Source organism: Prorops nasuta, unplaced genomic scaffold (assembly GCF_024137725.1).
Source record: "Prorops nasuta isolate Cenicafe-Biocafe unplaced genomic scaffold, Cenicafe_Pnas_1.2 PNAS00010, whole genome shotgun sequence".
In the NCBI taxonomy this organism is placed as follows: Eukaryota; Metazoa; Arthropoda; class Insecta; order Hymenoptera; family Bethylidae; genus Prorops; species Prorops nasuta.
The window spans coordinates 6,177,581-6,194,268 of NW_027116807.1; the positions used below are offsets into that span (position 1 = coordinate 6,177,581).

The 16,688-nt window shown below is 41.4% G+C and overlaps 3 protein-coding genes across 14 annotated transcripts; all 3 read left to right on the forward strand.

Annotated features, from left to right (window-relative positions):
• Positions 1–145: 145 nt before the first annotated feature.
• fdl (fused lobes) lies at positions 146–7,012 on the forward strand. Of its 10 annotated transcripts, none has more exons than XM_066732756.1 (11): positions 146–711; positions 784–1,086; positions 1,151–1,236; positions 1,780–1,838; positions 2,152–2,364; positions 2,841–2,984; positions 3,407–3,508; positions 3,679–3,941; positions 4,014–4,625; positions 4,683–5,412; positions 5,486–7,012. In XM_066732756.1, the coding sequence occupies exons 5-11, from the start codon at positions 2,336–2,338 to the stop codon at positions 5,631–5,633; spliced, it is 2,028 nt and encodes a 675-aa protein (XP_066588853.1). In that variant the 5' UTR covers positions 146–711; positions 784–1,086; positions 1,151–1,236; positions 1,780–1,838; positions 2,152–2,335; the 3' UTR covers positions 5,634–7,012. The 10 variants fall into 10 exon arrangements, with proteins under 10 accessions (XP_066588853.1, XP_066588854.1, XP_066588852.1 ...); XM_066732757.1 differs by having other exon boundaries at positions 146–393; positions 483–1,086; XM_066732755.1 differs by having other exon boundaries at positions 146–1,086.
• A 594-nt stretch (positions 7,013–7,606) lies between these two features.
• LOC136776812 (secretin receptor-like) lies at positions 7,607–10,124 on the forward strand. Its single transcript, XM_066732679.1, has 10 exons — positions 7,607–7,613; positions 7,696–7,771; positions 7,841–8,238; positions 8,630–8,724; positions 8,783–8,945; positions 9,104–9,260; positions 9,332–9,462; positions 9,542–9,637; positions 9,710–9,844; positions 9,928–10,124. The coding sequence occupies exons 2-10, from the start codon at positions 7,696–7,698 to the stop codon at positions 10,072–10,074; spliced, it is 1,398 nt and encodes a 465-aa protein (XP_066588776.1). The 5' UTR covers positions 7,607–7,613; the 3' UTR covers positions 10,075–10,124.
• Positions 10,125–10,525: 401 nt separating this feature from the next.
• LOC136776634 (retinal guanylyl cyclase 2-like) lies at positions 10,526–16,682 on the forward strand. Of its 3 annotated transcripts, none has more exons than XM_066732323.1 (19): positions 10,526–10,707; positions 10,939–11,265; positions 11,355–11,518; positions 11,847–11,970; positions 12,032–12,184; positions 12,422–12,683; positions 12,752–13,147; positions 13,214–13,487; positions 13,568–13,648; positions 13,737–13,913; positions 13,982–14,141; positions 14,202–14,351; positions 14,418–14,589; positions 14,646–14,786; positions 14,853–15,217; positions 15,283–15,553; positions 15,666–15,677; positions 15,742–15,840; positions 15,902–16,682. In XM_066732323.1, the coding sequence occupies exons 2-19, from the start codon at positions 10,998–11,000 to the stop codon at positions 16,428–16,430; spliced, it is 3,798 nt and encodes a 1,265-aa protein (XP_066588420.1). In that variant the 5' UTR covers positions 10,526–10,707; positions 10,939–10,997; the 3' UTR covers positions 16,431–16,682. The 3 variants fall into 3 exon arrangements, with proteins under 3 accessions (XP_066588420.1, XP_066588418.1, XP_066588419.1); XM_066732321.1 differs by having other exon boundaries at positions 10,944–11,265; XM_066732322.1 differs by having other exon boundaries at positions 10,949–11,265.
• The last annotated feature ends 6 nt before the right edge of the window (positions 16,683–16,688 follow it).

A 16,688-nucleotide genomic window follows, 5' to 3' on the forward strand; every position in this document is an offset into this window, starting at 1 on the left:
AGAGAATATTAGAATTACTTGTAGTCGATAATGCAGATTTTTGACATTCAAAAGAAAGAGTGCGCCACTTTCCGTGTGACCGTAGCGACATCTATATAGTCTACTGCCCAGCCAAAGAAAAACAGAGAGCACCCACACCAACAACCCTCACACTAGCTCTGCAGGTCCTGCAGGTTATAAGTAGTCAAATAATTAAACATAAACGAGAAACGATAAATTGTCCGAAAGGAGAAGCTGATTCGGGGACTTCTGAGACTGCCAAGGCGAGCTAGGCAAGTTATTACGCATCGGTCAAAGTGCCAGCTGACAGCACACTTTATTCAAGCTTCGAAGCTTCAAAGTGAAAGAACGCTCGGGTCGGTCTGGGTCTGGTCCGGTGCGAGCTGTGCATGTGTGCGTGTATACATAGCATATGGAGCTAAGTTTTTCATTGTGTGGGATGATTCTGTAACCAAAAATTTAGTCATTTATTATTTTTATAGTCTCTATTGAAGCATAGGCTTGGCTGAAAAATGTATTGACGGAGTGAATTATGGTGTCTCTACTGTGTTATCTAATAAAGAAATTGGGTTCAGTCGAACTGTGAAATAGTGCTCATAAAAGTGAGTGGCTGAGTTGGGCTGAGGCCTGAACCGAGGCGGCTGAGTGGCGCAGTGGCAGTAGAAAAAGAAAGGGAGAAAGAGAGAAAACGAGTATACGGAGCAGAGCAGGGTAGCTTCTTCTTCTTCTTCTATTCACAACGCTCTTTCTCTTTTTATTAGTCGGTTTCGCTTCTACCAACAGGCAGAGCCGTCGTCGGATGATATACTATGTATATCTATATGTATATTAAAATTCTCAAGTGTACTAATTACACAAAATGAACCAGTATTATGGATGTACTGCAGTCACTGGACAGAAATAATACCGTTACACAATTTATTCGAACGTTGGTCTATTCTTCTTGCTCCTGATTGTTGCATCTCTCTCTCTTACTCTAAAATATATACAAACACAGTAGAAGAACAATGAACGGATGATGATTGTGTGAAGTGGGACGCGCAAAGCTAGCGGCTGATCTACTAAGCCCATTATTCCCAGTATTAGGTGAGTTTGTTTTCTTCAGCTTTCTCTTGCACATTCCATAATCTAATCTTTTTATCTATTTTAGTAATTACAACTGAAAATTGATTATACCCGGTGACGATACTTTACGGCCATAAAGCCCGATGTTTCATAAAAAAGAAGGAATTCTTGGTAGGTCAGCTGGCAGATTTTTTTTACATGATAAGATAATATCCTCTTACGCGAATACACACAAGTGCAAATCTCTTGTTGAACCTACACGAAGCCATTTCCATTCAACTATCCTATTAATGCGTGTGTGTGAGAGAGAGGGAAAGAGAGAGGACAGCAATAAGACCGCTGCTAAGCGCATTGTTGTCGTTTTGGCGCGCGTCACACGTAAATAAATTATCGAAGAGTACACAAAGGATCGCAATCGTTCACAGCAAAATTGTGAAACTCCTCACGGACGTTTCCTAGATAAACACAATTCTCAGTTCTTGAATATTGCAGATTTTCTATAATTAAATCATTAGATGTTAAATGACAGGTGTAGAGTGCGCATAAGAATTTTACTATTTGAGCTTGGTAGACGAATTTAGGCTCACGATGGTACAGATTTATATATAGATTGAACCTCGCGCGGCAACGTAACGTACACTTTCCTTACCATTATCATTCGAATACACACAGATTCTCAATTACAAAATTATTGAAAATAATTTATTTTTGTAGATCAGGCACCAAGCAAGGATTTTGGATGAGGAATATTGTGGCAACACTGGAATCGAGGGGTAAGAAGTTACTCACTTGTGCCAAAAAGAACAAACAAAACAAAAAAGGTTTCTAACAAGGAAGCCAAAATGGAAGGAAGGAAAGAGGCGAGCATAAAAGCATAATCTAATCTGCTGTGCGGGGATTCGTAGATATATCAAGCAAAAGTACAAATGAGCGCTCTCAGTAATATTGAAAACGGCTCTGAAGCAATAACGTTAAAAAGAGACGTTATCTTTTTATTTTATTTTGTTTGTTTCTTAAGTTACTTTGGAAACTTGGCATAGGCCAGATTAAAATGATCAGAGATTACAATTTTTAATTTGTGGACAGCGGATCGAACCTCGCAGAGCCGAACAATTAGAAGAGAGGAAAGCTCATTGTCATCCCGGAAGCGGGATTCCTGGAAGAGGGGGCGGTGCTACTCGAGAAAAACTGAAGAAAGAAGAGAGGAATCTCGCGATCAGGTGGCTTCGAATGAATCTACATAATAATATACTATTCTATATCATCTTATATGCTGTACGCAAGTCTGCATACACATACGTACGTTTCTGTTAGTGTGCGAGCCTGTATATGTACGGTTTGCTTATAGACAGACCAGCAAAAGCTGTAGTAGCTTATAGATAAAGCTTTCTATCACTGAGAAACTTTGACGAACGACCGAATACATTTGACCGCGGGGATAAGCTTATACTTCACTCAATATTTAATCTGGAAACTGACTTTTTCGCGATAACAGCTTTACATTGAATATTATCTAATCAGGATAAAATGTATCGATAGAGTATCTCTATTCATATATGTATAAAAATACAGTATTTTCTATTTTATAGTCCAATCGATAAAAGTTGAGTCATGCTTCGAATATTACGTTTAAGGTTAGTTGTCTAAGTGCAAGTCGCATACTACTGTACTAGCGTATGTAAAAATGAGATGGTAACACTTGGTTATTGTTAATTTGGCTATTTTATGCTTGAATGGAATCGTTCATGAAACTAATTGTTCATCGATTGTTACAGATTAGCGAGGATGGTGGGCAACGTAACCAGTGGTTGGATGAGAAAAATTCTTCTCTTTCTGGTTTTAACTACCGGTGTTTTCCTGATCGCCATGTACACGCATGCACCACCTCTCGCCTCGCTTCAACCTTTTGCTGCACGGCGGTAAATACCAAAACAGGTTTATCTCTGCGCGCCCGCCCGTCGGTCTCACTCATCGAATCACTCACTCACTCACACACGAGTCCATAGATTGAATTAGTTGCTTGCGAACAAACAACTTGGCAATTAATTTCACGTTACGCTTCAATACTGATCTTATCTGAACAGCATACTTATTACGATATTTCTTTATCATTGACTTATATTCGGTCAGCGAGAAATACAGCCTCAATTTGCTCTTTATGACTTTTCATTTAATTATAATGGTTACGAATAAGATAGCTTCGTCAGAATTTTTTTTCGCTTCTTATCACGCTCATTCATATCCTTCTGTACATTTATTACAATTTAATTGCACTCGCTAACTTTAATTTCTCTGTGCACTTTTCTGGAATTATCGTACTTTTGCGTTGGCTCTGCGAAAGAAGGCTAATGGAGATACCGCGAGGTCTGGCTACTATTCTCAGTCATAATGATAGCACCAAGAGTTTGGAGGATCGACTCTATGAATATCTGGATACGTTTAGGTAACGCTTGAAAAGAAAGCTGAAAAGTGGTTGCAATATTGCTTCGGGCAGTAGATTTTTTTTAAGGATAATTTTGTATTGCTTAGCTTCCTCTCCCCTCAGCTTCTTTATGTAGCTACTACAAGATAAATGAAAGATTGCTTGGTAAAATAATTTATTGTTTTTTCAAGGAGCTTCAAAAGCCCATGGTCCTGGGCGTGCGTGGCTGGACGCTGCGAGAGGAGAGCAGTGAGGTCATCCCGAACTTCATTGGCAAGCTGTACTTCGCTCTGTGGTGGAAACACTCGGTTACTGTGGCCAAGACCAACCGTAAGCGTTACCCTCGGTGACGATAGTATCACACTGCAACTGGAGCAAATCGAGTTCGTCACGGTCAATACCACCGATCAACGAGTCAGGAATCTTCTGGAGCATGCTAAGGATATCTTTTTAGGTAAATTAGTATAAATTGTAGGTCATAGTCACTGTATTAGAATTCTTCTGGTAACATCTTTTATGATTTTAGGAAACGTCAGGAGCCTAATTCGCATTTCAAATGCTAGAGGAAGACCAAGCATCGATAGCTTTGTGATATACTTGAGTGCTGGAAACTCCCACGAGACTAGATTAGCTCTTAATACCGATGAATCTTACAAATTGGACCTACTTACTAAAGGAAAGAGGGTAGAAGCGAGAATAACTGCTAAGAGCTATTATGGGGTTCGTCATGGACTGGAGACTCTCAGTCAAATGATATGGTGGGATGAGGCAGCTGGAAGGGAGGGTTTCCTGAGAATACTCAGGCAAGCCTACGTAGAAGATAGACCTGTGTTCTCTTACCGAGGGTTGTCCATTGATACTGGCAGACAATTCTTCTCTGTCGAACAACTGAAGAGAGTTATAGATGGCATGGCAGCCTCTAAACTCAACACTTTTCATTGGCACCTCACTGATTCTCAGAGCTTTCCCTTTGACTCAGCTCAGTTCCCAGAAATGGCCAGGTGGGGTGCATACAGCGGAGATCAAATTTACACACCTGACGACGTAAGAGATTTGGCTGATTATGGCAACAGTAGAGGGGTCAGGGTTCTCGTCGAGATCGATGCGCCCGCTCATGCTGGTGCTGGATGGCAATGGGGTGTGTATTTTCAAACCATGAAAAATCCCTTCTTCTCTGACTCACTTTATTTTTCAGGAACGGAGCATGGTCTTGGTGATCTTGCACTTTGCGTTGACCAACAGCCATGGTCTTCTTATTGCGGCGAACCAAACTGTGGACAGTTGAATCCCATCAATGAGCATTCCTACAGAATTCTTGGCGGTCTTTATAAGGAGATACTAGAGCTTACCCAGATTCGAGATATAGTGCATTTGGGTGGAGACGAAGTTAATTTGGAATGCTGGACTCAGTATAGTAACATAACGGCCGTGATGCAAGCCCAGAACATGACGGATCATCATGCACTGTGGGCAGAGTTCGAGGCCAAGGCTCTTCAACGAATCATCAAAGCCAATCAGAACGAGGTCCCAAAGGCAGTAATACTTTGGAGCTCTCCGTTAACGAAACGGCCGTACATTGGGACGTACTTCGATCAAAAAATTCACGTTATACAGTCTTGGGGTGGTAGCAATTGGCCAGAGACACCAGATTTATTGGAGGACGGTTTTCGCGTGATACTGTCACACGTAGATGCCTGGTATCTCGATTGTGGCTTTGGAAGATGGAGGGAGACGGGAGAAGCTGCTTGTGGTGAATACCGCACTTGGCAAACAGTCTACAATCATAGACCATGGAGGGAGTATCCACAGCAACATCTTCCTCTGATCTTAGGAGGGGAAGCTGCTGTCTGGAGCGAACAAATTGGTCAGGCATCCTTAGCACCTCGTCTCTGGCCTAGAGCATCAGCTCTGGCTGAAAGACTATGGTATGCTTAACGTTTCTTTGCTTTTAACTTGCGTTTCTTTCAATCATACTCTAAGTCGCTATTATTTTATTAGGAGCGACCCCCCCATAAATGGATATTCGACTGACGAGAATGTATATACGAGGCTTGCCTCCCACGTGGAGGTTCTGATCAACCGCGGCTTAAAAACTGAAGCCATGTGGCCCCAATGGTGCTCTCAGAATCCTGGCAAATGCCTTTGACCGCAGAATCAAGGATCTACCTCGATTATAAAGAAGGCGGATAGCACTTTGTTACCGCTCAACCGTGAGATTACTAATCGATCAAGAAACGGTGAAACTTTACACTTCACTGAAAACTGCAAGTTAAACTGCCATCCATCGCCAAGCTGTTATACAGCTCTAGTATTTACTGGTGGCAAAACTGGCGAATTTACTTGATGTACTTCATCACTGTTCGATGAGAAGATCCAGAGAGTTACGAAGAATTTTTTAGCAGCTGCAGAACTTTGGAGCTCTCTGTCTACCTAGATATATATATATATATATACACTGTACAGTGCTATAGTTTTATTTAAGTTAATGCGTGACATGCACAGACTTTTTAAGTACTGGGCAAGATTTTATAGTTTACAAAATGTAGTCGGCCTTTCATGGATTTTGCTCCTAAGATTAGAAATAGAGAGACCCTATTGTCTGAAATAACTCGATCATCTTCGTCAATTTTTAGGGAGTACAATCGATGCAGGCCGAAGTACGCGTATTTTTAACTAATCGAGTGGAAAAATTACATTGACGTTTTTAGAATGTGCGAAGAACCGTGTTACAAGAAATTATCTTGTTTATCGTGAAAATTGAATGTTAAAGTACGATCGTGCTGAGCTAATTGTATGCGTTGAATTGTTGTTAATAGTAAGGCATTTATTGGTCTTTGTTACGGCAGACGATTGTCGATTAATGATTTTTCTAGTGCAATATCCGATTTGAGTCGTAGCAGTTCTCGTCGATCAATAATTACATAGTATACATAAAACATGCAATTAGCAGGAACACATTATTTTTAGAGTGCCTGTTTTTAATCGATTTATCGTGGTTGAAATTTTTTATGCGTAAGCGCACAGCATCAAGGGTTATGCTTTACATATACATATATTAAATATATATACCTATTGGCAGGGTGGAATTATTAAAAATAGACATTGAGTATATCGATTTGAATTTTATTTAGCGTTATATAAAGAGAGAGAAAAAAGTGCGAAATTGCTTTTTTCATATTAAACGACAGCGAAGGGCCTATAAGAGCAAAATCATTGTACTTATTACGCGCATACTTATCATTACATAATGTACCAAGTGTAAATAATGAATCATGCATCGCGTTAATTCAGGACATAGACGGCCGAAGGAGAATCAGGATGCGATCGTGAGAAAGTAATTGATGTGTACTTACTGATACTTATCGACTTGAATGGCTGTAGAACCAAGCTAATTCTTAAGTGCATTGTTCAGTCATGTGGTGAAACCATCCTCGATCCCTTACTCCACCTTTCCCACTGAATTTAATAACATTTCGAAATACAGTACAGCATCTTGTAAATAATAAACAAATTAAAATACTGTTACTTAATTAATGGGATCAATGAACATTTCTATTCAACCATGGTTTCACTACTTGATTTCCTCCAAGAGAGATATTCTCCGTTATGAAAATGTAAATGAAAATGATTAATGATGAAATGAATTTTAATACAAAGAAGAACTGTTTACTCATTTCTTCAGAATAATTTTTTTATGTTTATACACATTTGCGTAGCATTTTGCACAAAGAGTTATTAAACAGAGCGTGTAGGAGAAGAGTGGAAAATGGTGATTTGAATAATATGCTTTTTTTATCCGTGGTTTCCGGTTCGATCGTTATTCGGATGACAGCAGCTCATCCACCTATTTATTCTGTGTCAAAAATGATGAAGCGTGGCAATATCGTTAGAGACCGGCTTTTTCTTCTGCCCGTATCATAAGGATATATCACGTATGTATGTACACACTCATTTTTATTAAATCCTGATTGAAAAGACCGTGGGTAGCGAGCAAGCGAGCAAAAGCAAACCAGCCAGCGATCAGGCAAGTATTCTGATTTTGACGCGCTTTATGACTGCAACAAGTGTTGAAAGCAGTTTTCTCACAATTTGTTTCTTCGTTCGCTCCACGAGCTTCACAACACAAGTGAGTATCACCGTTATATTTTCATTTCAGGAATTTTGAACAATTAAAGTCAACGTTAAATAAGCAAATTTAATTTGCAAAGATGGATGAGATGACAATTGCTGTGGAGAGATTTGTCACCGAGGAAAAGTACAAGTGTAATCGTTTCTTCGAGGATGGTAAGAAGAGAAGAGAGAATTCATATATTATTTGTGTAACAGAAAAAGTAACATTGTTATCGATTAAAGCAAAAAAGGAAAGTACAACATTGTGGAGCAACCAATGCGAGGCGTCCTTCGATGGTTTGATGTGCTGGCCACGAAGCAATGCTTCTCAAATCGTTAGTTTGCCCTGCCCACCACGCTCCATATTTTATTATGGAACGGCTTTTCCTCTATCCTTGGAAAATTGGGAGGAAAGTTTGGATCTATCATTGCCATCAACCATAACGAATGAACGACGATCGGTAGCAACGAAATTATGCCTGTCCAATGGACAATGGTATCGCAACCTGGACAACGTCTCCTGGAGCAACTATACGCTCTGCACGACGGCTGATTACCGCTATGGTAGTGCTATTGCTGATTTGCACAAAATCGATACACTGGCAGATTACGGATCCCTCAACGAATCTATTCTCCTCGACGTAAGCATCACGATTTCTCATGGTTGAACACTGAATATTTAAATGGGATTCCTCGTATCTACAGTAGGGAGGAAAATCTGAAAATGCGTTTTAAAGATATTGCGTTATTTGATGATTATTTTGAAAATCATTTTACCATTTTAGTGATGTCTCGAACAGTTTGTTGTGGTAAAATAGTAAAATTATTGACAAAGAAATTTTTTTAATAATAATAATTTTTTTCATTTTTAAAAAATTCAATTGTTATTAGAAAAAGTAATTTGTGATGTCACTAAATTAACATAATGAGTTTCAAATTAATTGTAAAATAAAGCTGTATTGGTGATACTACTTTTGCTCTGTAATGTCAGTATGAGGGATTCCGTTAAGGAACATTGATTCAATTTTATAGAAATGGTTACCAATTATAAGAACCATGTCCCAAATTGGTTACGCGTCGTCCTTTACCATGCTGGTTATAGCCATGGTGGTCTTCTCTATGCTACGGTAAGAAACACGAATTTCAATTCTTTAATCCTCTTTTCATGCTTCTTTTGCTTTTCAGCAAGCTAAGAAACCCTAGGAATAGGCTGCACATGCATTTATTCGCTTCGTTCATATTGAGAGCTTTAATTGCACTTTTGAGGGATTGGATCTTTGTGGATGGAGTCGGTGCTGCTTGGTACGTCGTCTACGTTGATGGAAAGACTTACATCAAGGAGCGTAATGTAATCATCTCTCTTATTACTATGGTGATATAGCTAATGCTTTGCTTCATACATTCTATATATTGGTTATTACGCTTTTATACGTGCTGGGCTGGGGCCCTTGTATAATGATATACTCTATATCTATATATTTCTCTATCTATCTATCTCATCAACAGACATGGCTCTGCAAAGCGATTACCAGCTTCTGGCAATATTTCATCGTGGCGAATTACAGTTGGATCCTAATGGAAGGTCTGTACTTGCACAATTTGGTGTTCCTTGCTCTTTGCACTGATATGGCCAGTATAGCATCATACACAGCTCTTGGCTGGGGTAAATACTACTATATATCCTGTCGTATTACCTTTACGAATTTCTACCATGATGATCAATAATTGATAAAGGTTTGCCGATACTGGTCGTCGCCCCATGGATAATAATTCGAGCAACCATGGAAGATACACTCTGCTGGACCACCAATGTCGATCCCTCTCTGTTCCTCATAATTCGCATTCCAATAATGATATCAATTCTGGTAAGTACATATTAGCTCCAATCCTGCGAATGCTGCAGCAAAGGTATACTCGATTACCTATGACCTTACAAAACCACAGTTTAATTTTCTACTCTTCGTCAACATCGTACGAGTACTCTTCGTAAAGCTGAAGACCTCGGTGCATTTGCAGCGAAAGAAGATGCATTACAGGCAAGTAAAACAACATCATCAACGATTAAAATAACAAGCAAGCTGTAATTACAGTAAACAATATTGTTACAGAAAGTGGGCTAAATCAACGTTAGTGCTGGTACCATTATTCGGTGCTCACTATACTTTATTCCTTGGTCTGTCCTACCACAACGATCATCGAGTCGAGCTCGTCTGGTTATTTTGCGATCAATTATTTGGATCTTTTCAAGTATCGTATCGAAAACATAGAAATAAACCCAGGCAAAAGAATTGGTATCGTTTACTAAAAGAGTGTTCTTAATTTTCCTACAGGGCTCATTCGTCGCATTGCTATACTGCTTACTAAACAGCGAGGTTCAAACTGAAATGAAACGAGCCTGGAAAGCGCAACGCTCCTCCAGGATGGACGTGGACTCCCTGAACCGTCGGATTACCAATCAAGCTGTAGCTGTACTTTAATAAAAATATTGGATGAAACTGCCCGGGAGCTCATTCTTTTCAAGCTCAGCTCTGAATGTATAAAGTGGTATAATCCACAGTAGTATAGACGCAGCACAGTCCAGGCGCGTCGTCGGGCCAATCATTGATTTTTCAAGCGCTCTTCTCATGCACGCCATACATTCGTAAAGCGATTCTTTCAATCGAGGCTTGCCCTATTCATCGCTCATAGTGCTGCTATTTGGTTGCTAGTAGTACAAGCTACGACTGGTCGGACCAAAGCGAGACTGATTACTGATCCAATGAGCTGATGCTGTTGCCGAGTGGCGACCCGGCCACCCGGCCGGGATAGCGAGGGGTGTTAGGGGAGGGGGAGAAGGCAGCTGTAGAAGGGGTGGTGGTGGGACTGGAAGGGATGATAGCGTTGCAGGAGCAGGATAGAAGTTGCCTCGTTCAGTCGAGTTGCAGGCTTTCAGATTCCCAGTCAGTTCGATATCGGTCGCGCTATCGCTCGCTTCGTTCTCGACAAATCTATCCGCTCCTCTCAGCGAGTTATGACTGTTTTGTCTGTCAGCAAACGAGAGGCCTACAAGAGAAAGGTCTGCTGGCCTCACAGTGAGAGCTGCAATTACACGAGTCTCTCTAATCACTGAGGTAACTATCAGGTGTTTTCTCACTCGACGAGCTTGTAATTAAAAGGCTGCCAATTTAAAAACCTGTTAACGCGTTAAATTGAAGCAGCATGCACAAGCTTGTCGTCCTTACTGGGGTATTTTTAGGCACCGTCCCTCGTTTGGTAATTCTAGCGTCACTAAATTAAGTAATTAATGGGATATTATTTTAAGAGGGGTCGCGAGGCCTTAATCGAAGCTTGACGTTTTTGAGAAAAGTGTAGGAAGCGGACGGATCGGGTCATCTTGTCCTATGGCCAGGCCGGACAACCGATGGCCTCGAAACGGTTCAATCGGCACTGCTGGTGTCTGGCCATAGCAATACTCTTTCCACTGTCGATGGCAAATCCTACGATCGAGCGCAGCATGCAGCATCGCAACGACACGATCCTCGCTTCGGACAAGATAGTAGTATATCTACGCGACAAGTGCGACACGGACCTGGACCTGGATCTTGGCATCGACCTCGACCCCGACCCCGACCTTGACCTCGGATCTCATCCTCGCACGATGCCACCACTCGAAATAGTACCAAAATCACGTTAGTTTATAGGATTCCTTTTATATACTCTTTACAAATACTACCAATGATTGCTTGAAATTTTCACTAATATTTTTGAATCCTTGCAGTAACGTGCGGATCGGGATCAACGGCACTCGCTGCATTGGTGGGAGCTCTTAAGCAGGCCAGGACAAAAGCGTTGATCGCCTCGTTGGATCTGGATAGCTGTGAATTTGCTGGCAAACTTGCCACGCTTTGGCACAAACCGTTGTTAACTTGGACTTGTCCTATGGTTAGTTTTCAGTATATAGAGAGTAGGTGTATAGCATATATATACTGCCACGTTAAGAATAGAAATCATATCCGTAATTTTTTATATTTTCAATTTTTTGCACCTATATCTTCACCTTTACTCTAACAATATACTCGTGGCATTCCGGTGTTGCACCTGCCCTTCTTCAGTAATTTATATCACCTTAAGCTTTTTTCGATTCATTCGTGGATCTCTATTTTAGTTTGTAAACGTTAAATTATTTGGAAATATCATAAATGTCATTTATGACTTCTATTATTAACACGTTAGTATAGTAGAACTGATTCATTAAATATTTGCTTTGCAGAGAAGCAGCGGTACGGATAAGCAGAATGTTATTAGACTGTCGCCATCTTTTCCATCGTTGGCCAAAGCTGTGGGTAGAGTTTTTCAGGATTTGCAGTGGAAATCGACCGGTATTATTCAGACAGGTAAGTGGTTGGTATTTGAAATCTCACTTGTGCACCGTAATTAAACCTTGGAATTTTTTAGACGAAGAGCCATGGTCGAGTTTGGCCAGAGCAGTGTTGACCGGACTAAGAGGCATCGGAATAAGCCCGCGGTACCAGTCCGTAGTATCGCTTCGAGCCACTTCCGGGGAGATTCGAGATTCCCTTAAACTCGTCCAAACGGTTCCCTGCAAGGGTATATACTTAGCTATTTAAATCGGTTTTAAGGTTTGTTTACACTATATACATATTGTCAACGTCATGATATACCGGAAGTCACATTAATTGCAACTTTATTAATATACGATTCACTTTATTTAAATTAATATGACAGTAAGCATTTTGACAGTTTACTACCACATAGTGCAAACCTACCTTTAATCCAGTACATATAAAATACAAAATCTGAATATATATCCTGTGGTCCTTCCAGTAATATTGCTGTGTGCACCGTTGAACGGGCAGGGGACGATCGGAGCACTCCTGCAGGAGCTGGACTCTGCGCTTCAGGAAGGCAGAAAAGCAGACTCCATTATACTGCTGATTCACCCGGAAGACGACGGACTCTTCCTACCGGATTCACAGTCTTCCAATCGTACGTTTTCCCATTTTAGGAAAAATCGGCTCGTGCCAGCCGGAAACCTCAGTACCTCGATGCTCGACAATCTTCTAGCGATCGTACCTATCGACCGTAGGTGTGTAATCTGGTACACACACCCTCCATTATCCACCACAGTTACAAAACCATCATTTTGTTTTTCAGGTACGACGTGCAAAACCTGTACAATCATAGCGAGACTTACGATGCTCCTAGCCTGATGCATCGCCTCAACGAATCATTGTATATTCTGACGCGTGACAATACCAGCATAGACTCCAATAATAATAAAATTTACTCTTATACCGTTTTGGATTGGTGGAAGGACAAGTGGCGACCGATCATAGCGATCAGCGAGGAAAAAAATAGCCAGCTTGTTCTGAAGAAATTAATAACCGATGCGAGTGCATTGGCTGATGTTGAAAACTCCTCCGACAATCTGTCTATCGTGCCCTTGTCGGATAGTGCTATCGTTAATTTCCCCACGGCACATATCGTCCTAATAGTTCTGGGATCAATACTCTTCGCGCTGCTGTCAATCATCATTGCAGTCTTTGTCAGGTGTGCTATATAGTTCATTCGAGATTGCGTTTTGGTTCTTCCACTGATCTTGGTTCCGTTCTCCAGGAGACAGGTGTTAAGAAGAAGAATGTCAAAAATTATCCTGACAGCTTCAGACTTTGTGTTCCCACCTCAAGCAGCAGGCTCCAAAAGAGTGGACGAGGGGATCGAAGCGATGCTTTGCTGCTGGCTCCAGCAGCTTCAAGAATTTGGTGGACCGGAAGTGGAGAAACCGGATTTATTGCAGGGTAGCGTTGGGTCCGCGAGGCCACATATAACTACGAGTAATACTAGTTTGGTGCGCCATACCTTATTGAAGGATCCACGCGTCACTTATAATGTTAGTTTGGTTTATTTAGTGAAATTAGAATTATTTATTTATTTATGTAAGTCATTTGGTTGTGCGTGCTTTTCTTGTAGGGAGACCTTGTACAGTTGAAGGATATACCTTGTCAAGGTACATTTGAGTTGAAGAGGAAAGCTATGGATGTGATTGATGTGGTAAAAATAATTATTCTATAGTCTTTTGTTTATACAGAATAATTTCTGGACTTTCATATAAAAATGTGACTGTATTAATTTGAAACAGTTACATGGGCTGAGGCACGAGAATTTGAATCCTTTGATCGGATGCTTAACGGAGCCAACGAGGCCTTGCTTGGTGTCGGAATTTTGCTCAAGAGGGTCTCTGGAGGACGTTTTAGTGCAGGATGAGATCAAGCTCGACTGGTCATTTCGGTTATCGCTGTTGACCGATTTAGTGCGGGTAATCATAGCAGGTCAAAGGTACCAGGAAAGGAATGCAGAAATGCTAATGAAACTTTTGGTCCTCAGGGTATGAAGTATCTGCATGGCACTCCCATAAGAGTTCATGGATTCCTGACTTCCCGGAATTGCGTTATCGACGCCAGATGGGTGCTGAAAGTTACAGATTATGGTCTGCCAGCTTTCTACAAAGCGCAGAATATTTCGGCTCCTACAAAGTCTGCCAGAGGTCAGAGGTCACACTCTCCACGTTTTGGGTTGCTTGTAACTATATTGTTTTTATTTTTAGAGCTTTTGTGGACTGCACCAGAGCTGCTGCGACGTTCGAGCCTCCGGGAGAAGGGAACTCAGCAAGCAGACGTCTACAGTTTCGCTATAGTGATGCAGGAAGTCGTCCTGCGTGGTGAACCATTCTGCATGCTCGCCTTGTCTCCGGAAGGTGAGTTTTCAGCTAGTAGCTGAATGAACACACCGAATCATCGACAGGCCGCCGACAAACTTTCAGATATAATCGAAAAGGTGAAAAAACCACCACCATTGATAAGGCCATCTGTGAGCAAGGGAGCAGCGCCACCGGAAGCCATCAACATAATGCGTCAGTGCTGGGCCGAGGCGCCTGACAGCAGGCCTGATTTCAACGATGTTCATCAACTCTTTGAGAAGCTCAATCATGGAAGGTTAGAATGGTAACGAGTAACCAATTGGAAAAAATTCTATACTTTGCGTTTTGCAGAAAGGTCAATTTCGTCGACACGATGTTTCAAATGTTGGAGAAATATTCTAATAATCTTGAAGAGCTTATACGCGAGAGAACTGAACAATTGGATATGGAGAAGAAGAAGACCGAGCAATTGCTCAATAGAATGTTACCAAGGTGATAGTAGTAATAATAATAATAATAAAATAAAGCTCAAATTAAATAATCTATTTACTTCTATAGCTCGGTCGCAGAAAAGCTGAAACTAGGAATGCCAGTCGATCCGGAGGAATTCAGCGAAGTTACAATTTATTTTTCGGATATAGTCGGATTCACCAGCATATCCGCTTATTCAACGCCCTTTCAAGTCGTTGACCTTCTCAACGATCTTTACACTTGTTTCGATGCGACGATTAACGCTTACACCGTTTACAAGGTGGAGACCATCGGAGACGCTTATATGGTTGTAGGAGGTTGTCCCGTAAGAATAGCAGATCACGCCTCGCAGATAGCAACAATGGCACTCGATTTGTTGCATCAGAGTGGCAAGTTTCGAGTTAGACATCTACCGAATACCCAGCTTCGGTTAAGGATCGGTCTTCACACTGGTAAATTAATAGTAGTAGTAGTCGCCAGTGAAGAATGACTAAATGAACGATAATTCTTGAAATAGGACCCTGCTGTGCTGGAGTGGTGGGTCTAACGATGCCTCGTTACTGTTTATTTGGTGATACGGTGAATACAGCGTCAAGGATGGAATCGACTGGAGCCCCATGGCGCATACATCTCAGTCAAGCAACGAGGGATCGCTTGACCCATGTCGGAGGCTACTATATAGAGTACCGTGGACCGACTGACGTCAAGGGCAAAGGCAAAATGCCCACGTATTGGCTATTAGGAAAACAAGGCTTCGACAAGGAGCTTCCTACACCCACACCTTTCGGGTAGGTAACCTCCTTTCTCCTTCTGCCACAAATACCATTAACATTTCAGATTCTTAATTATTTTTTCTGCTCTGCTTTTCGTCCTGCTTTTCATCCTGCTTTTCATCCTCAGCGAGGATCACGGGTATGTTGAATTTTTCCCATTGTCTTAGCTTTTCTTTTTACTAATTTGCACTCTCTTGTTAAAGTTTGGAGGAGAGTCTCGTAGGAGAGCATACGAGGAAAGTGGCTGTTTCCGTTCACGAGGATTCCGAATGCAGAAATTCTCAGGAAGCTTCAACGTCGGAGTACGTAAAATTATGGAGTTTTCATCGGAGTGCTTGTAATAATTTAATAATGCTGTTATAGGGTGGAGAGAACAACGTATCAGTCGGGAGGCCCGATATCTGCAACGGAAGTGGCAGCTGCGCTTTTGGGGGCTTCCACTACCTCTTTAACGTCGACCTGCAGCGGTCTTCAGCAATCCAGTGTTATCAGTTTTCGACCTGGGAGGCATCGAAGAGCTGCGACCGGTATTTTCTCGGACGAAGATGATCTAAGCACTCCTTACAATCATTACAGGTGTATTTCCCCTAATAACGAGCACCACGGGAACGCTCAAGGTAAAAGCAGTCTAGCCAGCCGTTTCCTAAGAAGACAGTTCAGTCTGGATCGCGCGGATGAGCCGAGTCCTCCAATCGGCCCAATCGCCGCCAATGAGCAGAATCAAAAATTATCCGCTCCGCGCCTCTACAAGCAGAACAGCGCTGGCGCGGCTAACGATCTTGAACGTATCGAGGAAATTCCATCGACGCCGAGCCCAGGACCGCTGCTCAATTATCGACAAGCCGCATCAGTTTCTTTATCCGTCGAGTCCCTCTCCTTGCGTCAACACTGAAGCGTTCTTTATTAATACATATAGTATAGTATTCTTGTTGACGAGTCGTTGTTCATTTTTCAAGCCGATAAGTACAAAACTTCTTTCATTGTCGATATCATATTAATATTTGTAACGATTAGCCTTAACTTTCGTCATAATCTGTAATTGAAACGTCAAAGCAATAGAATATTAATAAAGACTATATATATATATACATATATATATATACATATGTATACTATAATAATGTATGGCGTGTGTTAAAAAATGCAAAAG

Bases quoted from the DNA above. Each gene is read 5' to 3' on its own strand.
- fdl (XM_066732755.1), top strand. From the start codon at position 2,336: ATGCTGTACGCAAGTCTGCATACACATAC. The intron at 2,985-3,406 runs GTAAATACCAAA...GCTCTGCGAAAG, and splicing joins CAACCTTTTGCTGCACGGCG to AAGGCTAATGGAGATACCGC. The intron at 5,413-5,485 runs GTATGCTTAACG...TTATTTTATTAG, and splicing joins GCTCTGGCTGAAAGACTATG to GAGCGACCCCCCCATAAATG.
- LOC136776812 (XM_066732679.1), top strand. From the start codon at position 7,696: ATGGATGAGATGACAATTGCTGTGGAGAGATTTGTCACCGAGGAAAAG. The intron at 8,946-9,103 runs GTAATCATCTCT...TCTCATCAACAG, and splicing joins CTTACATCAAGGAGCGTAAT to ACATGGCTCTGCAAAGCGAT. The intron at 9,463-9,541 runs GTAAGTACATAT...ACAAAACCACAG, and splicing joins CAATAATGATATCAATTCTG to TTTAATTTTCTACTCTTCGT.
- LOC136776634 (XM_066732323.1), top strand. From the start codon at position 10,998: ATGGCCTCGAAACGGTTCAATCGGCACTGCTGGTGTCTGGCCATAGCA. The intron at 11,971-12,031 runs GTAAGTGGTTGG...GGAATTTTTTAG, and splicing joins GACCGGTATTATTCAGACAG to ACGAAGAGCCATGGTCGAGT. The intron at 15,841-15,901 runs GTACGTAAAATT...ATGCTGTTATAG, and splicing joins CAGGAAGCTTCAACGTCGGA to GGTGGAGAGAACAACGTATC.